General features: G+C 43.8%; 1 protein-coding gene across 1 annotated transcript in view; it reads right to left on the reverse strand.

Moving 5' to 3' along the window:
- COL5A2 (collagen type V alpha 2 chain) overlaps positions 1-16,150 on the reverse strand; it is a 1,703,177-nt gene that overhangs the window by 578,859 nt on the left and 1,108,168 nt on the right. Inside the window, exon 24 of the mRNA XM_068247348.1 lies at positions 15,602-15,655. Coding sequence (XP_068103449.1) covers positions 15,602-15,655 — 54 coding nt within the window. The remainder of the gene's footprint in view (positions 1-15,601; positions 15,656-16,150) is intronic.

Genomic DNA, 16,150 nt, shown 5'->3' on the forward strand with positions numbered 1-16,150 from the left:
TTTAAGGATTAGGCATCACAAGTGTGTGTGTGTGTGTGTGTGTGGGAGGGGGGGGGGATGTTAGGGTTAGGCACCTGCTCTCTCCGCTCCATTATCATGTCACTTCAGAGGAGAAAATTCATGTAAGTCTGTCTGGGAGAGGCTGACACACAACACTGTAAACTGCAGTTAGCCAGCATGTACTTTTCATGCCCCGCTGAATAACAATGCATATGTCTGACTGCTGGAGCAAATCAGTAGATTATTGATCTGGGAAATTCCTTTAAAAGGCACAGACAACTGGTTTCACATACTTCAATGCCTACAAGAAAGACCATAACTTTCCGCTAATTTGCCTAGATTTCTGTCCAGCTAAGAATAGTTTCTGTCAGGAGTGTACTCTGTGTAGTTCTGGTGCGCGCGTGTGTGTGTGTGTGTGTGTGTGTGTGTGTGTGCCCCATCCCCTGTTCATTTCTACCCCCAGTATATAGATTATATGCTCTTACTCTGTGCCTGTTCTGATAGTAAACTAGCTGCAGCATGTGTTGATCTCTGCTGCCTCCAGTATGTACAGTATAAGATTTTAATCTGTGCCTGTACTGATTGTAAACTGGCTGCAGTGTGTGCTGATCTCTGCTACCTCCAGTATGTACCATATAAGCTGTTACTCTGTCCCTGTACTGATTGTAAACTAGCTGCAGTGTGTGCTGATCTCTGTTACCCCAGTATGTACAGTAGAAGCTGTTACTCTGTGCCTGTATTAATAGTAAACTAGCTGCAGAATGTGCTGATCTCTGCTACCTCCAGCAGGTATAGTATAAGCTGTTACTCTGTGCCTGTATTGATAGTAAACTAGCTGCAGTGTGCGCTGGTCTCTGCTACCACCAGTATATACAGTATAAGATGTTACTCTGTGTCTGTATTGATAGTAAACTAGCTGCAGCATGTACTGATCTATGCTACTTCCAGTATGTACAGTGAAAGCTGTTACTCTGTGTTAAAATGTAAGTATACTTGAATTCTAGCCTCAGGCACTGAAGTCTAAAGACTTGAGATACAGGGTCTCTTTAAGCAGAGTTTCTCTGAGAAGAAATGATGCGGCCAGTTACCAGGAACATGTGCCTCTAGAAGGCCACATAATGGGTGATCAGGTCGAACTGTACCTGCAGTTAGACCACGGGAACGATAAACAGAGCCGATATTTACAAAACATTGCATTCTTTGTAACTAGGGTATAGAACAAGGGAATATTAATGAATAAGGTGGGTCTTATGCCCATGCCCGCCAATTGTAGGCTTAGGGGTATGGCTCGGGTGATGTCAGAATTTAACTCTTTGATGTTCATATAAAATGGGGAGACCGGATGGAAGAGGGTACATTTTAATCTACTTTCCAGCTATCCGGCTCTCTATGCTTCCTAGTTAGAATACTAGCTTCCTGTATGTATGATGTAAATATATGTGATGTACATAGGACATAGGAAAGACTATTTATACTCTGAAGAGATCAAACTGTAACACAAGATGCTTAATAAACCCCTTTGAAAGGTGAAGAAGGCTATCTCCGTTCTATCCCCTGTATGCTGTCGCTGTGAGTTGCAGCTCTGATGAGTTGCTGGTGCCGGAGCAAAAGGTGTGTGGTGCTGTTGCCAATAGCAACTAACATATAAATTCTTACACTCTGTATCTATAGTTACTGATAGTAAGCTCACTGTACTGTATGCTGTTCATTTCTACCTCCAGTATACACAGTGTAAGCTGTTACTATGTGCCTTTACGGATTTGTAAACCAGCTGTATTGTGTGCTGATCCCAGCTGCCTCCAGGCGTATGTACAAAAAGGGCACCTGGACAAAAAGGGCGCGGGGTGTAAACGCTAATTAACAATTAATATTTAATAGTGTTTATAAAAATAGTGTGCTATATTTCGTTTACAAATAATGTTTAACAAATTTATAAATCATTAAATAATGTTTATGAAATCGGCAATTGTGAAAACTTTAATCTTCCCTGTTTCAAAAGTGAAACTTATAATTACGTTTATTAAAATAACGATAATATATGATTAATTGTTATAATTGTATATTATTGTGAATAACCTTCATTTATGGTTTGTTCTTATAATAAAATCTGAAAATATTCTTTATAACGATGATATAAATATAACTACGTTCGTAATAAGTGTTGTAAAACATTAGTAAATATTACTAAAATTGTAGTAAAACTATACCTAAGCCTACTCTCACACAGAACCCTCCCTGTACCTATCCCTAACCCCTAGACCCCCCTGTTGGTGCCTAAACCTAAGGCCCCCTGGTGGTGCCTAAACCTAAGACCCCCCTGGTGGTGCCTAAAACTAAGACCTCCCTGGTGGTGCCTAAACCTAAGACCCCCCTGGTGGTGCCTAAACCTAAGACCCCCCTGGTGGTGCCTAAACCTTACCACCCCCCTGGTGATTTATATTGTAATGTAACCATACCTAACCCTATTCTCACACAAAACCCTCCCTGTACCTATCCCTAACCCCTAGACTCCCCTGGGGGTCCCTAAACCTAAGACCCCCCTGGTGGTGCCTAAACCTAAGACTTCCCTGGTGGTGCCTAAACCTAAGACTTCCCTGGTGGTGCCTAAACCTAAGACCCCTCTGGTGGTGCCTAAACCTAAGACCCCCTGGTGGTGCCTAAACCTAAGACCCCCCCGGTGGTGCCTAAACCTAAGACCCCCCTAGTGGTGCCTAAACCTAAGACCCCCCTGGTGGTGCCTAAACCTAAGACCCCCCTGGTGGTGCCTAAACCTAAGACCCCCCTGGTGGTGCCTAAACCTAAAACTCCCCTGGTGGTGCCTAAACCTAAGACTCCCCTGGTGGTGCCTAAACCTAAGACCCCCCTGGTGGTGCCTAAACCTAAGACCCCCCCTGGTGGTGCCTAAACCTAAGACCCCCCTGGTGATGCCTAACCTTAACCACCCCCCTTAGCCATCGCTTTATTATGTGGATAATAATGTTTTACAAATTGTGACTCCAAAAAATATATTGCAATTTACATTACGTACTGATCGCTTTATTTTGTAAATAATGTTTTAAAAACAGTAAGGGATAAAACTTTAAATAATGTTTTAATTATTTAAATAAGATAAATATGTTTATTATTTTCATAAACGTTATTCGGCACGGGTGCATTTTATAAACGTAAATCACCACAAGCTCAGTTATAAATCATTAAACATCTCCGGGCGCCGTTTGTAAACTTTATTTAGCTCCGGCGCCCTTTTTTCCTGCTCGGCGCCCATTAAACGTTATTTATTATGGGAGTGAATGGCGACACCCTTTTTGTCCACTAGCTGCCTGCGCCCTTTTTTCCCAGCTCCGCCTCCTGTATGTACAGTAAAAGCTGTTACTCTAGGCCTGTATTGATAGTAAACGCAGAGGCACCTCTAGGGACCAGCTGATACGCTAATTGCCTGTAGCACAGCTTTATCTAGGGGCGGGCTTCCAGGTAGAAAAAAAAAAGTTGATTTCTCCTGTCCTTAGAGACTAAAGCCCCATCTACACGCAGGGACGGATCTAGGGAGGGGGGGGGGGCAAGCGGGGATCTTGCCCCAGGCGCAGTTTGTTGAATTCTTAAAAAGGTGGCAAAATGAATGGCAGTTTAGGTGCCAAAACCTGACCTTTAGGCGCCAAAACCTGACCTTGCCACAGGCGCAACTTGGTCTTGATCTGTCCCTGTCTACACGATACGATTCTTTGTGCGATTTGATTACGATTCTATTTACGATCCGATTAAATCCGACATGTCCGATCGGGATTCGATTCAATTCAATTCGATTTGCCATTGTTTTGCAATGGCAAATCGAATTGAATTGAATCGAATCCCAATCGGACATGTCAGATTTAATCGGATCGTAAATAGAATCGTAATCGAATCGCACAAAGAATCGTATCATGTAGCCATGGGGCTTTAGGGTGCAGAGAGAAAAAGTTCGAATGAAAGCATCTGCTAAGCCTCTCATAAGGTATCTACAGACCTTTTCGCTACAACAACATTTTGTATGACATTCCCTAATTAGTTAACTGGAGATCTAGAGTGTATCTGTTTGTGTACTCCTGTCCCGCCCCTACCTATCACCTTGAAAAGAAAACACATCAGAAGAGGAGGATGGTGTCTTTCCTTGATCCTTCGCTCACTGCACTGGCTACCAGTAGAATGGAGAATACTCTTCAAGATTGGACTGCTGACATTCAAATCCCTGCACAATCTGGGCCCTGGATACATGAAGGACTTGCTGAAGCTGCACCACACCTCTCACAACCTCAGATCAGCAAGTTCTATAAACTTGGTCACTCCCAGAGTGCACCTCAAAAAATCTGGAGACAGAGCCTTCTGTCATGCTGCCCCTACTCTTTGGAACTCCCTACCACACCCTGTAAAGACAGCACCATCCCTGGAGCTATTCAAATCCAGACTGAAAAGCCACCTGTTTAGCCTGGCATTTCCAGATTTATAAAATTCTTCCCCTGTACCACGATGGTCGGAGCCATGCTTATGCGCTTTGAGTCCCACGGGAGGAAAGCGCTTTACAAATGTTATTTGTTGTTGTTGTTGTTTCTATGGAAGCAGGTACAAGGCATCCAGAACGGATTGGCCAGGGGGTAAGGGACTAGATTTTTCCCCCAGGCTGCTGGTACAGTGTATAAGGCAATGTACAGGGGAACAGGGAATAGCAAGCTGGTAAATGTACACAGCATGATGCAGAAGAAAGGCTTGCCTCCTGCAGAGTCTGTAGAAAAAAACTGTATGTCTTTACAATGGTGAGACAGCAGACAGAGTTTTTTTCTACAGACTCTGCAGGAGGCAAGCCTTTCTTCTGCATCATGCTGTGTACATTTACCAGCTTGCCATTCCCTGTTCCCTATGGTGTGCACAAGCTTGAAAGATAAATGATAGCTCTTAGACCAATTTTACCACCTTCCATGTAGTATGAGAGCTTACTCTACACAGTATATTCTATTGAGCTGAACTCCCCATCAGATAAAAATCTTTGCAAGATGCTGCACACAAAGATGCTGTACACATTCAAAAGATCAGTGTCACGGAACAGCCGTGAGAAACGTCGGCGAATCGGGAAGATTTTCCGATCGCTTCCCGGTTAGATTTGCGCAATCATTGCAGCGATCACAATGACATTTCTTCTTTTAAAAGACAGTTTTTCCTTTTACCAAATGGCAGGAAGCCTTCTGCCTGTGACGTGTAAATTAACTTCATCAAAGGAGTCCAAGCCTTCTGCCTGTGACGTGTTAATTAACTTCGTCAAAAGAGTTGTGAAGCTCTCCGGGAGTAAGCCTCCAAATGGCAAGTGTCAGTGCCTTTGAAGAGACAAGGGTTCCTCTACAACCAAGTTATTAAACTTCTCAGGAACTGGACGCTCTACCCTAATCAAGTCTGATGTCATAGGAATTGTCATAATCTGAAGAATATTAATCTGTCATCAGCGCAAATGTGACATTTATCGGTTTTGAATTACAGCGTTTTAGAAGTTTAAACCTAAATCTCTCTCTGAGGGAATGAACTGTGATTGGTTTGTAATTCAGAGGGGGCAGGCGTTGCCACACCCCAAACCAGCTTAATCAAAAGCACATTGCCAGCAGGCGGACCTCAGTCCTCCAAATTCCATCTTCTTGGGAGCATGCTGCCGCTTTGAGGAACAGTGGCGGACATCTTGTCTGAACTTTGCTCCTGAACTGAAACAAAGGAACTTCACGAGTTTTCCCAGAAAGGACATATTTCCATGAACTTTAAAGAGAATCTGTACTGTTAAAATCGCACAAAAGTAAACATACCAGTGAGTTAGGGGACATCTCCTATTACCCTCTGTCACAATTTCGCCGCTCCTCGCCGCATTAAAAGTGGTTAAAAACAGTTTTAAAAAGTTTGTTTATAAACAAACAAAATGGCCACCAAAACAGGAAGTAGATTGATGTACAGTATGTCCACACTAGGGATGCTCGGAAAATTCCGCGGAATTATAAATTCCGTAATTCCGGCCGGAATTAGGTTAATTCCGATTCCAGTAGTCAAATCGGAATTCCTATACCTCTCAAACGGAATTCCGCGGAAATTTTATAATTCCGACGGAATTTTCCGGAATAACACAAAAAAATCTCCTCCTCCTCCTCCTCCTCGCCTGGCCCTGAGTGTGGTTGATGGTCTAGAGCAGTGGTCCTCAAACTAAGGCCCGCGGGCCGAATGTGGCCCCCTAAGGCTTTCTTACCGGCCCCCCACACAGAAAATGTATTGCTTATAAATGCAGTCAGCTACATCTTTAAATATTGGTGGTCCACATATGGAATAGCAGTGCAGCACCCCCCATCCACATGGAAGCCAGAAAGCAGAAATTTTGCTGGTTTCCAATCAAATTCCACATCAGGTGACACTGCTGTCCAATTGGCTTGCAGATTGTCACCTGGGTATGCTTCACTGTCTGGTCCGCAAAGACTTCTACATCATTTTATGTTTACTCCGGCCCACCAGCGGTCTGAAGTATGTTGTCCCGGCCCTCAACCCAAAATGTTTGGGGACCCCTGGTCTAGAGGGTAAGACAGATACCTACTACACACTAGGTCCTGGGTTCAAATCCCAGCTATGGTATATAAGCATGCTTTTCAAAAAGTACAAATCCTTAATCATGCTACTTTTTCTATCGAATTGATCATAATGGAAGTATGGTTTATGCTACCGCCAGCTTTAGCATGTAGTGTGGGTCATGGTCTAGAGGGTAAGACAGATACCTACTACACACTAGGTCCTGGGTTCAAATCCCAGCTATGGTATATAAGCATGCTTTTCAAAAAGTACAAATCCTTAATCATGCTACTTTTTCTATCGAATTGATCATAATGGAAGTATGGTTTATGCTACCGCCAGCTTTAGCATGTAGTGTGGGTCATGGTCTAGAGGGTAAGACAGATACCTACTACACACTAGGTTCTGGGTTCAAATCCCAGCTATGGTATATAAGCATGCTTTTCAAAAAGTACAAATCCTTAATCATGCTACTTTTTCTATCGAATTGATCATAATGGAAGTATGGTTTATGCTACCGCCAGCTTTAGCATGTAGTGTGGGTCATGGTCTAGAGGGTAAGACAGATACCTACTACACACTAGGTTCTGGGTTCAAATCCCAGCTATGGTATATAAGCATGCTTTTCAAAAAGTACAAATCCTTAATCATGCTACTTTTTCTATCGAATTGATCATAATGGAAGTATGGTTTATGCTACCGCCAGCTTTAGCATGTAGTGTGGGTCATGGTCTAGAGGGTAAGACAGATACCTACTACACACTAGGTTCTGGGTTCAAATCCCAGCTATGGTATATAAGCTGTTTTGAAAATCTGCAATTCCCTACTGCATGAGATGGATGGATGGATGGATGGATGGGAGGAGGAGGAGGAGGAGGAGGAGGAGGAGGAGGAGGAGGAGGAGGGAGAGAGAGAGAATTTTAAAATTTGATTTATTACAGAGATGGTGATAGTAGAGCGTGCTGCAGTAAGCCAGAACACATTAGAATAGCTTTTGGAGGATGATAAAAAACAGGATGCAATTTTTGTTACGGAGTCTCTTTAAGTATCTGTATTTTCTTCCCTTTTATTTTCTATAACGTGCTATTATTTGTGCTATTATTTGTCTCTATAATTGTTGATTTTTGACAATTTTATGTATATATTCATTATTTATGTTGCATTTTTAATAAACAACACTAACGTCATTTATTTGTTCAGCTACCCTATTATTCAGCCAAACAAAACCGAACCCTGGCTTCTGAAGAGTCGCTACTATTGTTGATAGCTAGATAAAATAGCATGTGTCGTCCGGCTACTAGGGGCCCTGTGACAATCAGTATCTGCAAAAGATCTGTTCCTGCAAAATGCATTCATAGTCTATGATATCTGCAGATCCTCATACACACCTTGTTTAAAAGACATTCATCTGCAGATCAGATCCACCAGGATGGATTTTCAGATCTGCAGATGATTGTCAGATATGCAGATGAATGTATGTTAAACAAGGTGTGTATGAGGATCTGCAGATATCCATACCTCCCAACATTTTAAAATTTGAAATATGGACACAGGCCACACCCCTAACCACACCCCCTAGCCACACCTACCATAACGTTTTTTAAATATATTTTTTTAATGAAGGTTGATGGCCTTATAATTTTTAATAAAAATAACCCTCATATACCGTGCCCGTGGGTGGGGAGGAGGGTAAGGGTGCCCGTGGGTGGGGAGGAGGGTGAGGATGGGTGCCACTGTAAAAAAATATGATCGAGGCACCAGCCGTGCCTAAGTGGGATGCGGGATGCTGGCAATACATTACTACCTCCCTCCCTCCCTTGAAATCTGCCCCCGTGTCCCCCCCCCCGTTAGCAGAGTGCGCAGGGCAGCGGAGCGTGCTGTCATCTTACCTCCGTCCATCGATGCGTACCGACATCTGGCTTCATTCAACTTCCTGCTTCCTGTGACGTCGCAGGAAGCAGGAAGTTGGATACCGGTACGCATCGATGGACGCCGGTAAGGTGACAGCCCGCTCCGCTGCCCTGCGCACTCTGCAAACGGGGGGGACACACAGGGGGCAGATTTCAAGGGAGGGAGATTTCAAGGGAGGGAGGGAGGTAGTAATGTATTGCCGGCATCGGCATCCCACATCGGCGCGGCTAGTGCCTCGATCATTTTTTTTACCATCTCTGCCCACGGCCACCCGGGACTAGGGGGGCTCATACCGGGATAGCGGGAGAGCCCCCCAAAATCAGTACAGTCCCAACAAAAACGAGATGGTTGGGGGGTATGAGATATCAGACTATGAATGCATTTTGCAGGAACGGATCTTTTGCAGGAACAGATCTTTTGCAGATACTGATCTTTTGAATGTGTACAGCACCTTTGTGTGCAGCATCTTGCAAAGATTTTTATCTGATGGGGAGTTCAGCTCAATAGAATATACTGTGTAGAGTAAGCTCTCATACTACATGGAAGGTGGTAATATTGGTCTAAGAGCTATCATTTATCTTTCAAGCTTGTGCACACCATAGGGAACAGGGAATGGCAGGTGTACTGCAAGGAGCGCGCAGCAGCCACCTAGTAACCAAGATCCAGCAACCCCGTGAGTGGTGACGTCACCTGAAATCAATAGAGTAAGAGGAAGCATTACGGAAGTGTGGCTGGGTGGACGGAGTATCTTCAATACGGAAGTGACGTGGACCCTACGGAAAGTCCAGCGGGAGCGCAGTGTGGACATAATCTTAGAGCATACAGCTCAAGACCTGCGGCTGTGAGCACCGTTAGTGAGTATTGGGAGCGATATAAGGCGCCAGCGTGAAAATACGGATGAACAGTGAGTAAACAGCACCTTGCATTTGTTGGATGTATAGGGGGAGCTGGTAACTGTACAATCTGTATAGTTTGGAAGAACTCAATAGCAGCTAGTAACACGAAGCTGGTCAATCCCTTTCTATGAGAAGTATGGAACATTGACTATTAGTGGGAAATATCACAGTGAAAACGAGTGATCACTTTATCTATTTGAGCTGCCCATATTCTGGATTGGGGTGACTGTTTGTTTTCTTTGCTTTTTGCAAATATTTTAGAGTTTTTATTTTTCACATAGAGGAAAAAGGTTTTTTGCATACATTTTTTAGAAGGGCCCTTCTATGGTGTGGATGTAAGAATGTTGTAGTGAGTGTAAGAGAAGGTAGAAAATCCTTGTTGTTGACGGTTTTTTATGTAAATTGAATCAATAAAGAGTGTTTTAATTTTTACGTTTAGCGCGTGCTCGATCAATTGTGAATTCAAACTGAGTTTTAAATTGAGGGTTGAAGGGATCCCTCATTCGTGCACGCTGCTGATTAGATAAGGCAATCCCCTCCAGCGCCAGGTAACCATCTAATTGTTTGAGGTGGTAATATTGGTCTAAGATCTTTCATTTATCTTTCAAGTGTGTACACACCATAAGCCTCTGGTGAGCCTAGATCCTCTCTGCACTTTCCTCTTCCTCACTGCACAATAATCTGTTTGCCGTTCAGCCAGGTATGTAATTTTCACATTCCATGTGCTCCGGGTAAGCCTCTAGCGATCCTCAATCCTCTCTGCACTTTCCTTCTCCTCACTGTACAGTACTTGGTCCATCTCTGCAGCACGGCTTGTTACTTTCACTTTCTATGTGATCTGCTTGTCTCTGCAGCTTCCACTGTTAACCCTTGGTTGTGTGGTCAGTTTTCCTCACAGCTTTTTTTTCCTCTTTACACTGGGTACTTTTTCATCATTTAGCCAACTGTCTAAAGCTTTCCTAGGCACATATTTCTATGTAAATGTTTGCAGTTATTATAGATGAGGACTATGCATCATGCCATCACATTGCATGTTGCACTTTATTGCTTAACCACTTTACCCCCGCCCGTACGGATTTCTCCGTCCCTTTTTCCATCCTTTAACCCCCAGGGACGGAGAAATCCGTACTTTCCGCGCTCCCGCCGCTGCCCGTGCTCCCGCTCGTAAACACGCCGCCCGCCGCTAGTAAACACACCGCCGCCCGCTCGCCCGGAGATCAATGAACGGGAAAATCCATTCCCTTTCGTTGATCTAAGCCCTGCAATGATTCGCTGCTCTCCGATGGGCAGCACGATCATTGTGAAAAGATACACACTTACCCAGCCTCCAAGTACTTCCTCCAAGCTTCCGGAAGGACGCTTGGAGGTCGCAGTAAAACAAAAAGTTACTGTGGCCATCTTGTGGCCAAATAGTAAAACTACACCCTACACATTTTTCACATACAAATAAATTACTTTTACACAAAAAATTAACTCATTACCTCCCACACTCCCAATTTTTTTTTTTGTCATTAAAATTTTTTTAAAAAATGTACAATAAAATAAAATACATAAATAGTTACCTTAGGGACTGAACTTTTTAAATATTTATGTCAGGAGGGTACAACACTGTTACTTTATAAACTATGGGCTTGTAATTAGGGATGGGCGCAAAACTGAAAAAAATGCACCTTTATTTCCAAATAAAATATTGGTGCCAAACATTGTGATAGGGACATAATTTAAATGGTTTTATAATCGGGACACATGGGCAAATACATTTCATGGGTTTTAATTACAGGAGCATGCATTATTTAAAAACTATAATGGCCGAAAACTGAAAAAGAATTAATTTTTTCCCCACATTTTTCCTATTTTCCCATTAAAACACATTTAGAATAAACTAATTCTTGGCATAATGTCCCATCTAAAGAAAGCCTAATTGGTGGCGTAAAGAACAAGATATAGATCGTTTAATTGTGATAAGTAATGATAAAGTTATAGACGAATGAATGGAAGGAGCGCTGAAAGGTGAAAATTGCTCTGGTGGTCAGGGGGTAAAACCCCTCAGTGGTGAAGTGGTTAAAGGACTCACGAGGCCAAGAATTGCGGAAAAAAAAAAAGTTAGCTACCTGCGTCAGCTTGTCAGGCACGGAGGACGCCGTCCGCGCCCTCTGTGCCGTTCCACCGGGTCCCCGCCGCTCAATAGCCCCCCGAACGGTCCCCGACCGCGCGGCCCGGGTTGGGCTCTCCAGCCTGTACAAAGATGGCGTCCGGAGCTGGCCGCGGCTGCGCAGTACGCATAGCCGCTAGTGCGGCTGCGCAGCTCTAAGGCTAACCCCCCGATGCACGCTGCTGTTACGTGGGCTATTTAGTGGCGGGGACCCGGCGGAACAGCACGGAGAGCGCGGATGGCGTCCTCCGTGCCAAAAGCTGACGCAGGTAGCTAACTTTTTTTTAGCGCAATTCTTGGCCTCGTGAGTCCTTTAAGGCTGCCATAAACGTTCAATTTTGATTGTATATGTAATTTAGATTACTCAGACTGTGTTAACTATTGTTTACCTATTTACAGAGACTGGGCAGTGTAGCTTAGATACAGAGACAGCTTGGGAGGAAAAGCTCCACCAGACCCCCCTGCAGCATGGATGCTCTAGGTTTAGTATATTCTTTTTTCCCAGATTTTTTTCCCTCTAAACCTGGGGGCGTCTTATGGTCCGGAGCATCTTATAGTCCGAAAAATACGGTATAAAAAAAGAGAAATTTGTACAGAGGTGTGGATGGGCCATTACATATGACTTTTAAAGGGAACCTAAACTGAGAAGGATATGGATTTTTCCTTTTAAAATAATACCAGTTGCCTAACTGTCCTGCTGATCCTGTGTCTCTACTACTGACTGAGGACTGGAGTGACACACACACACTGACTATAGTGAAAGTGACTGAGTGTTACTGACTACTACTACTAGTAATATTAATTGTCTTGATGAAGGGCTTGATTCATTAATAAATAACTAGTAGACCCAAGCCCACGGGCTCTAGGTCTTTTTTTTTCTACCGCCACCGCCACTGTGCATGAGCACGCAATCACCCTCCGCACACTCGCGCGCACCTGCCGCACACCCACCAGCCTTGCGTTAACACGCAAATGCAGCGTGCCCGCAACCCGCCCACCTCGCTCCCTGGTCCCGTCCAGCTGTCCGTACTGCGCACATGCGCAGTAGCAAATAACAGGGACAGCTGGACGCAGCAACACAGGGAGATTGTTATAGAGGATATTCACTGATAAAGTAGCGCAGTTTAATGTGCAGGAGAGCGCACTATGCACACCTTACTTATCAGCGCTCAGTGCCATGTAAGGAGCGTGCCTTCGCTTAGTTGCGCAAGCTGCTTCCATAGCAATGTGCGTAACTTTAAACGTGGGCTATCTCGTGATCACGGCCGCTACGATGCCAATTAACACATTAATTGACATAGTAGCAGCTGCTAGTGAAGTATTGTGGTCACGAGCGCTGCTAAGTAAGGCATGCATAGGATGCACTCCTGCACATTAAGCTGTGCTGCTTTAGCAGGGCAGCTTAATGAATAAAGCCCTAAGTCTCTTACCCCCTTCCCTAATCCGTAATATATCCCCCTTAACACTACCTAGCAACTAAACTAACTGAATCCCTGTCTTTATACTATCAGTGACTGTGCACTATCACTTAACTGTCTAAATCAACCACAAACCTAATTTAAAGAGAAACATCGACCAAGAATTGAACTTTATCCCAATCAGTAGCTGATACCCCCTTTTACATGAGAAATCTATTCCTTTTCACAAACAGATCATCAGGGGGCGCTGTATGGCTGATATTGTGGTGAAACCCCTCCCACAAAGAAATACATACTCTTGGTAGTTTCCTGTCTGTGAACCTTGCTGCATTGTGGGAAATAGCTGTTTACAGCTGTTTCCAACTGCCAAAAAAGCATGCAACAGGTACATCACCTGCCAACAGTAAAAATGGCCCCATGTAATAAATGTCAAAATGTAAATCAAGGATTTAAAAGATTTTACAATGGGCAAATACTGACTAAATAATTTATACATAATTATTGTAAAAATGAAGCACTTTTTTTATTACATTATTTTCACTGGAGTTCCTCTTTAACTCTGAATTACAAGCTAGCTAACAGCAATCAAATTCAAAGGTACAATGAGCCTCAAGTTGAACAATTGAATTGCACTTGCAAGTACACACTAGATCAGTCTCTGACAACCTTATACTGCACTGAGCAACACAGCAAGGAGTTCATCCAAAATGGCGGCCGCCTTATATAGAGAGGGGTGGGCCCAAGTTTCGCTAATTTCTAATGGTTGCTAAGGACATGCTAGGGACACTGTGATTGGTACGAAATTGCATTTCAGAAGTAATCAAATCAAATTAATGTAATTATGGAAAGCCATAATTATCGAGTCCTTAGGAGCACCACTAGTTCTTATGCACTTCCCCGCTGGTCTAGTGTTCTCATATGCTTCCCTAGTAGTCTACTGGCCCCCCATATTTTTCTGATTTTCTTCTCCATACACTTCCCTAGTTGTCTAGCAACCCCCCGCCCCCCGTTCCATTTTCTGCCTGGAGGTTAAGTGGTCCCACATATGCCTCCCTAGTAGTCTAGTCACGCCCCATATGTTTCCCTGGTCGTCTAATGGCCATTCATATTCTTTCCTGATGTTCTAGTGGCCCCAATATGCATTCTTTGCAGTTGTTTGGTCCCCCAATATGCATCCCTGGTAGTCTTTTGGTCCCCAAATATGCTTCCCTGATGGTCAGTGGTTCCCCATAGCTTCTCTGGTGGTCAATCTCTCCCCATAGTTTCCCTGGTGGTCAGTGGTCCTTCATAGTTTCCCTAGTGGTCAGTGGTTCCATATAGGGGTCCCCATAGTTTTCCTGGTGGTCAGTGGTCCCCCATAGTTTCCTGGGTGGTCAGTGGCCCCCCGTAGTTTCCCCGGTGGTGTAGTGGGCCCCCACAGGCAGAAATCAGCAGCAGGAAGCATGGTGGGTAAGTATTTACTCACCTCCCTTAGGTCAAAAGATTAGCAGCTTCCCTCCACTCAACACAGCATACAGCCTAGTACTTCCACTTATACCTGATCCCAGCTTGATGACCTAGAGGCAGTGAGATACTGGATGCTGTGAGCGAAGGGGAGCAGTGATTATCCAGGGAGTGAAGAGAGGTAAGGGCCATTCCTTCTCTGTGTGTGCCTTAAAGAGACTCTGAAGTCTCCTAAAAATGAGGTTTTTACTTTAAAAACCTTTTTAACCTAATTGCCCCTCCTAAAACGCTGCATCCCCGCGGCTGACAACGCCATAAATCACCCCAAATTACCTGGGGGACATTGCGGGGCTCCTTTTGCATAGAGGCAGAGCTTTTAGCTGCAGCTCTGCCTCTACACACGTCTATCAGCGCGGATTGCCGCCTCTCCCCGCCCCTCTCAGTCTTCCTTCACTGAGAGGGGCAGGGGTGAGGCGGAGATACGCACGGATTGACACGCATGGAGGCAGAGCTGCAACTGAAAGCCCAGCCGCAAAATCCATGACCAAGAAAGTTGTGTATTTTGCCAGGGGGAATTAGAGGTGATTTATGGCGTTTTCAGCTGCGGGGATGCATCGTTTTAGGAGGGGCAATTAGGTTAAAGAGTTTTTTAAAGTAAAAACCTTGTTTTTAGGAGACTTCAGAGTCTCTTTAAGTCATGCTACGATCACTATTAATCATAGTGATCACGTGATCAGGAGCCAATTGGCATGAATCCTGATCTGTGTAGGGGGTGTCAGCTGTCAAATTACGGCTGAATCTCCCCTGTCAGGGGCACGTGATTGTGGTGGGAGCATGTGGATGCAGCTAACTGAAATCTCAGCCCTGGTAGAGATAGGAGGAGAAAAGCAGGGCATACATTTCAGTTAGCTACATCTGCAAGTGGTTAAATAGTGTTAGACTTATCTGTGGGGCAGATTAATACCATATGTTGAAATGATTTTGGCAAGAAGAAGACACACAAGGCCAACAGCAAAATGTAGTTCTTAGTAGCACGTTTCATAGATGGTTCACTATGAGCTTACTGGGGACTCCAAGAGTTCTGATACTTGGGACATAGGAAGTATACCCTGTTCTCAAAAACGACTTTGCAATCAAATTTTTTCACAATAGCTCTTTAGTATTTACTTACTAGAAAATATGTTCTATACAACTGATTAACTGGTTTTCCTTCCCACAAAGCTTACCAGTGGGCCTGGCTTGCCTTCTGGACCTTGAACTCCAGGATTTCCTGTCAAACCCTGTGAAGAGAAAGAACCAATATCCCATTTGAAATACATTTTACTAAAATACCAGCAAATACTGCATTTTTCATCATTACAGACATATCGACCCTTATGCAATTAACTTTTACACCTTAGTTTTCTGTTAGGTTATATTTTCAAAAATATAAGCATTGTAAGCCAACAGCAAGCAAGAAAGTACTCCAAATAATTTTTGTAGCTCTTTATCATCTACTTTTTGGTACTTTTCTGCACTTTGAAATTGATTATAATTTTGAAAATGACATTTTTGAATGATGGATTGAGTTTATCCCTACCTAATTTTTGTGACAGGGGTCCAAGCTCAAACAAGTGACAGGGGTCAAAGCTATAAGACACATCAAAATGTATTCTACAACTTATTATAATTAAAATGAGGTCAAATATATGTCATTTGATAACAAACTTGATGCATAGCAATCCATTACTTTCAAGGAGCACCTATGGCTTTTTTGCAGTTCATTCAGATTGGAA

Source organism: Hyperolius riggenbachi, chromosome 7 (genome assembly GCF_040937935.1).
Source record: "Hyperolius riggenbachi isolate aHypRig1 chromosome 7, aHypRig1.pri, whole genome shotgun sequence".
Lineage (NCBI taxonomy): Eukaryota > Metazoa > Chordata > Amphibia > Anura > Hyperoliidae > Hyperolius > Hyperolius riggenbachi.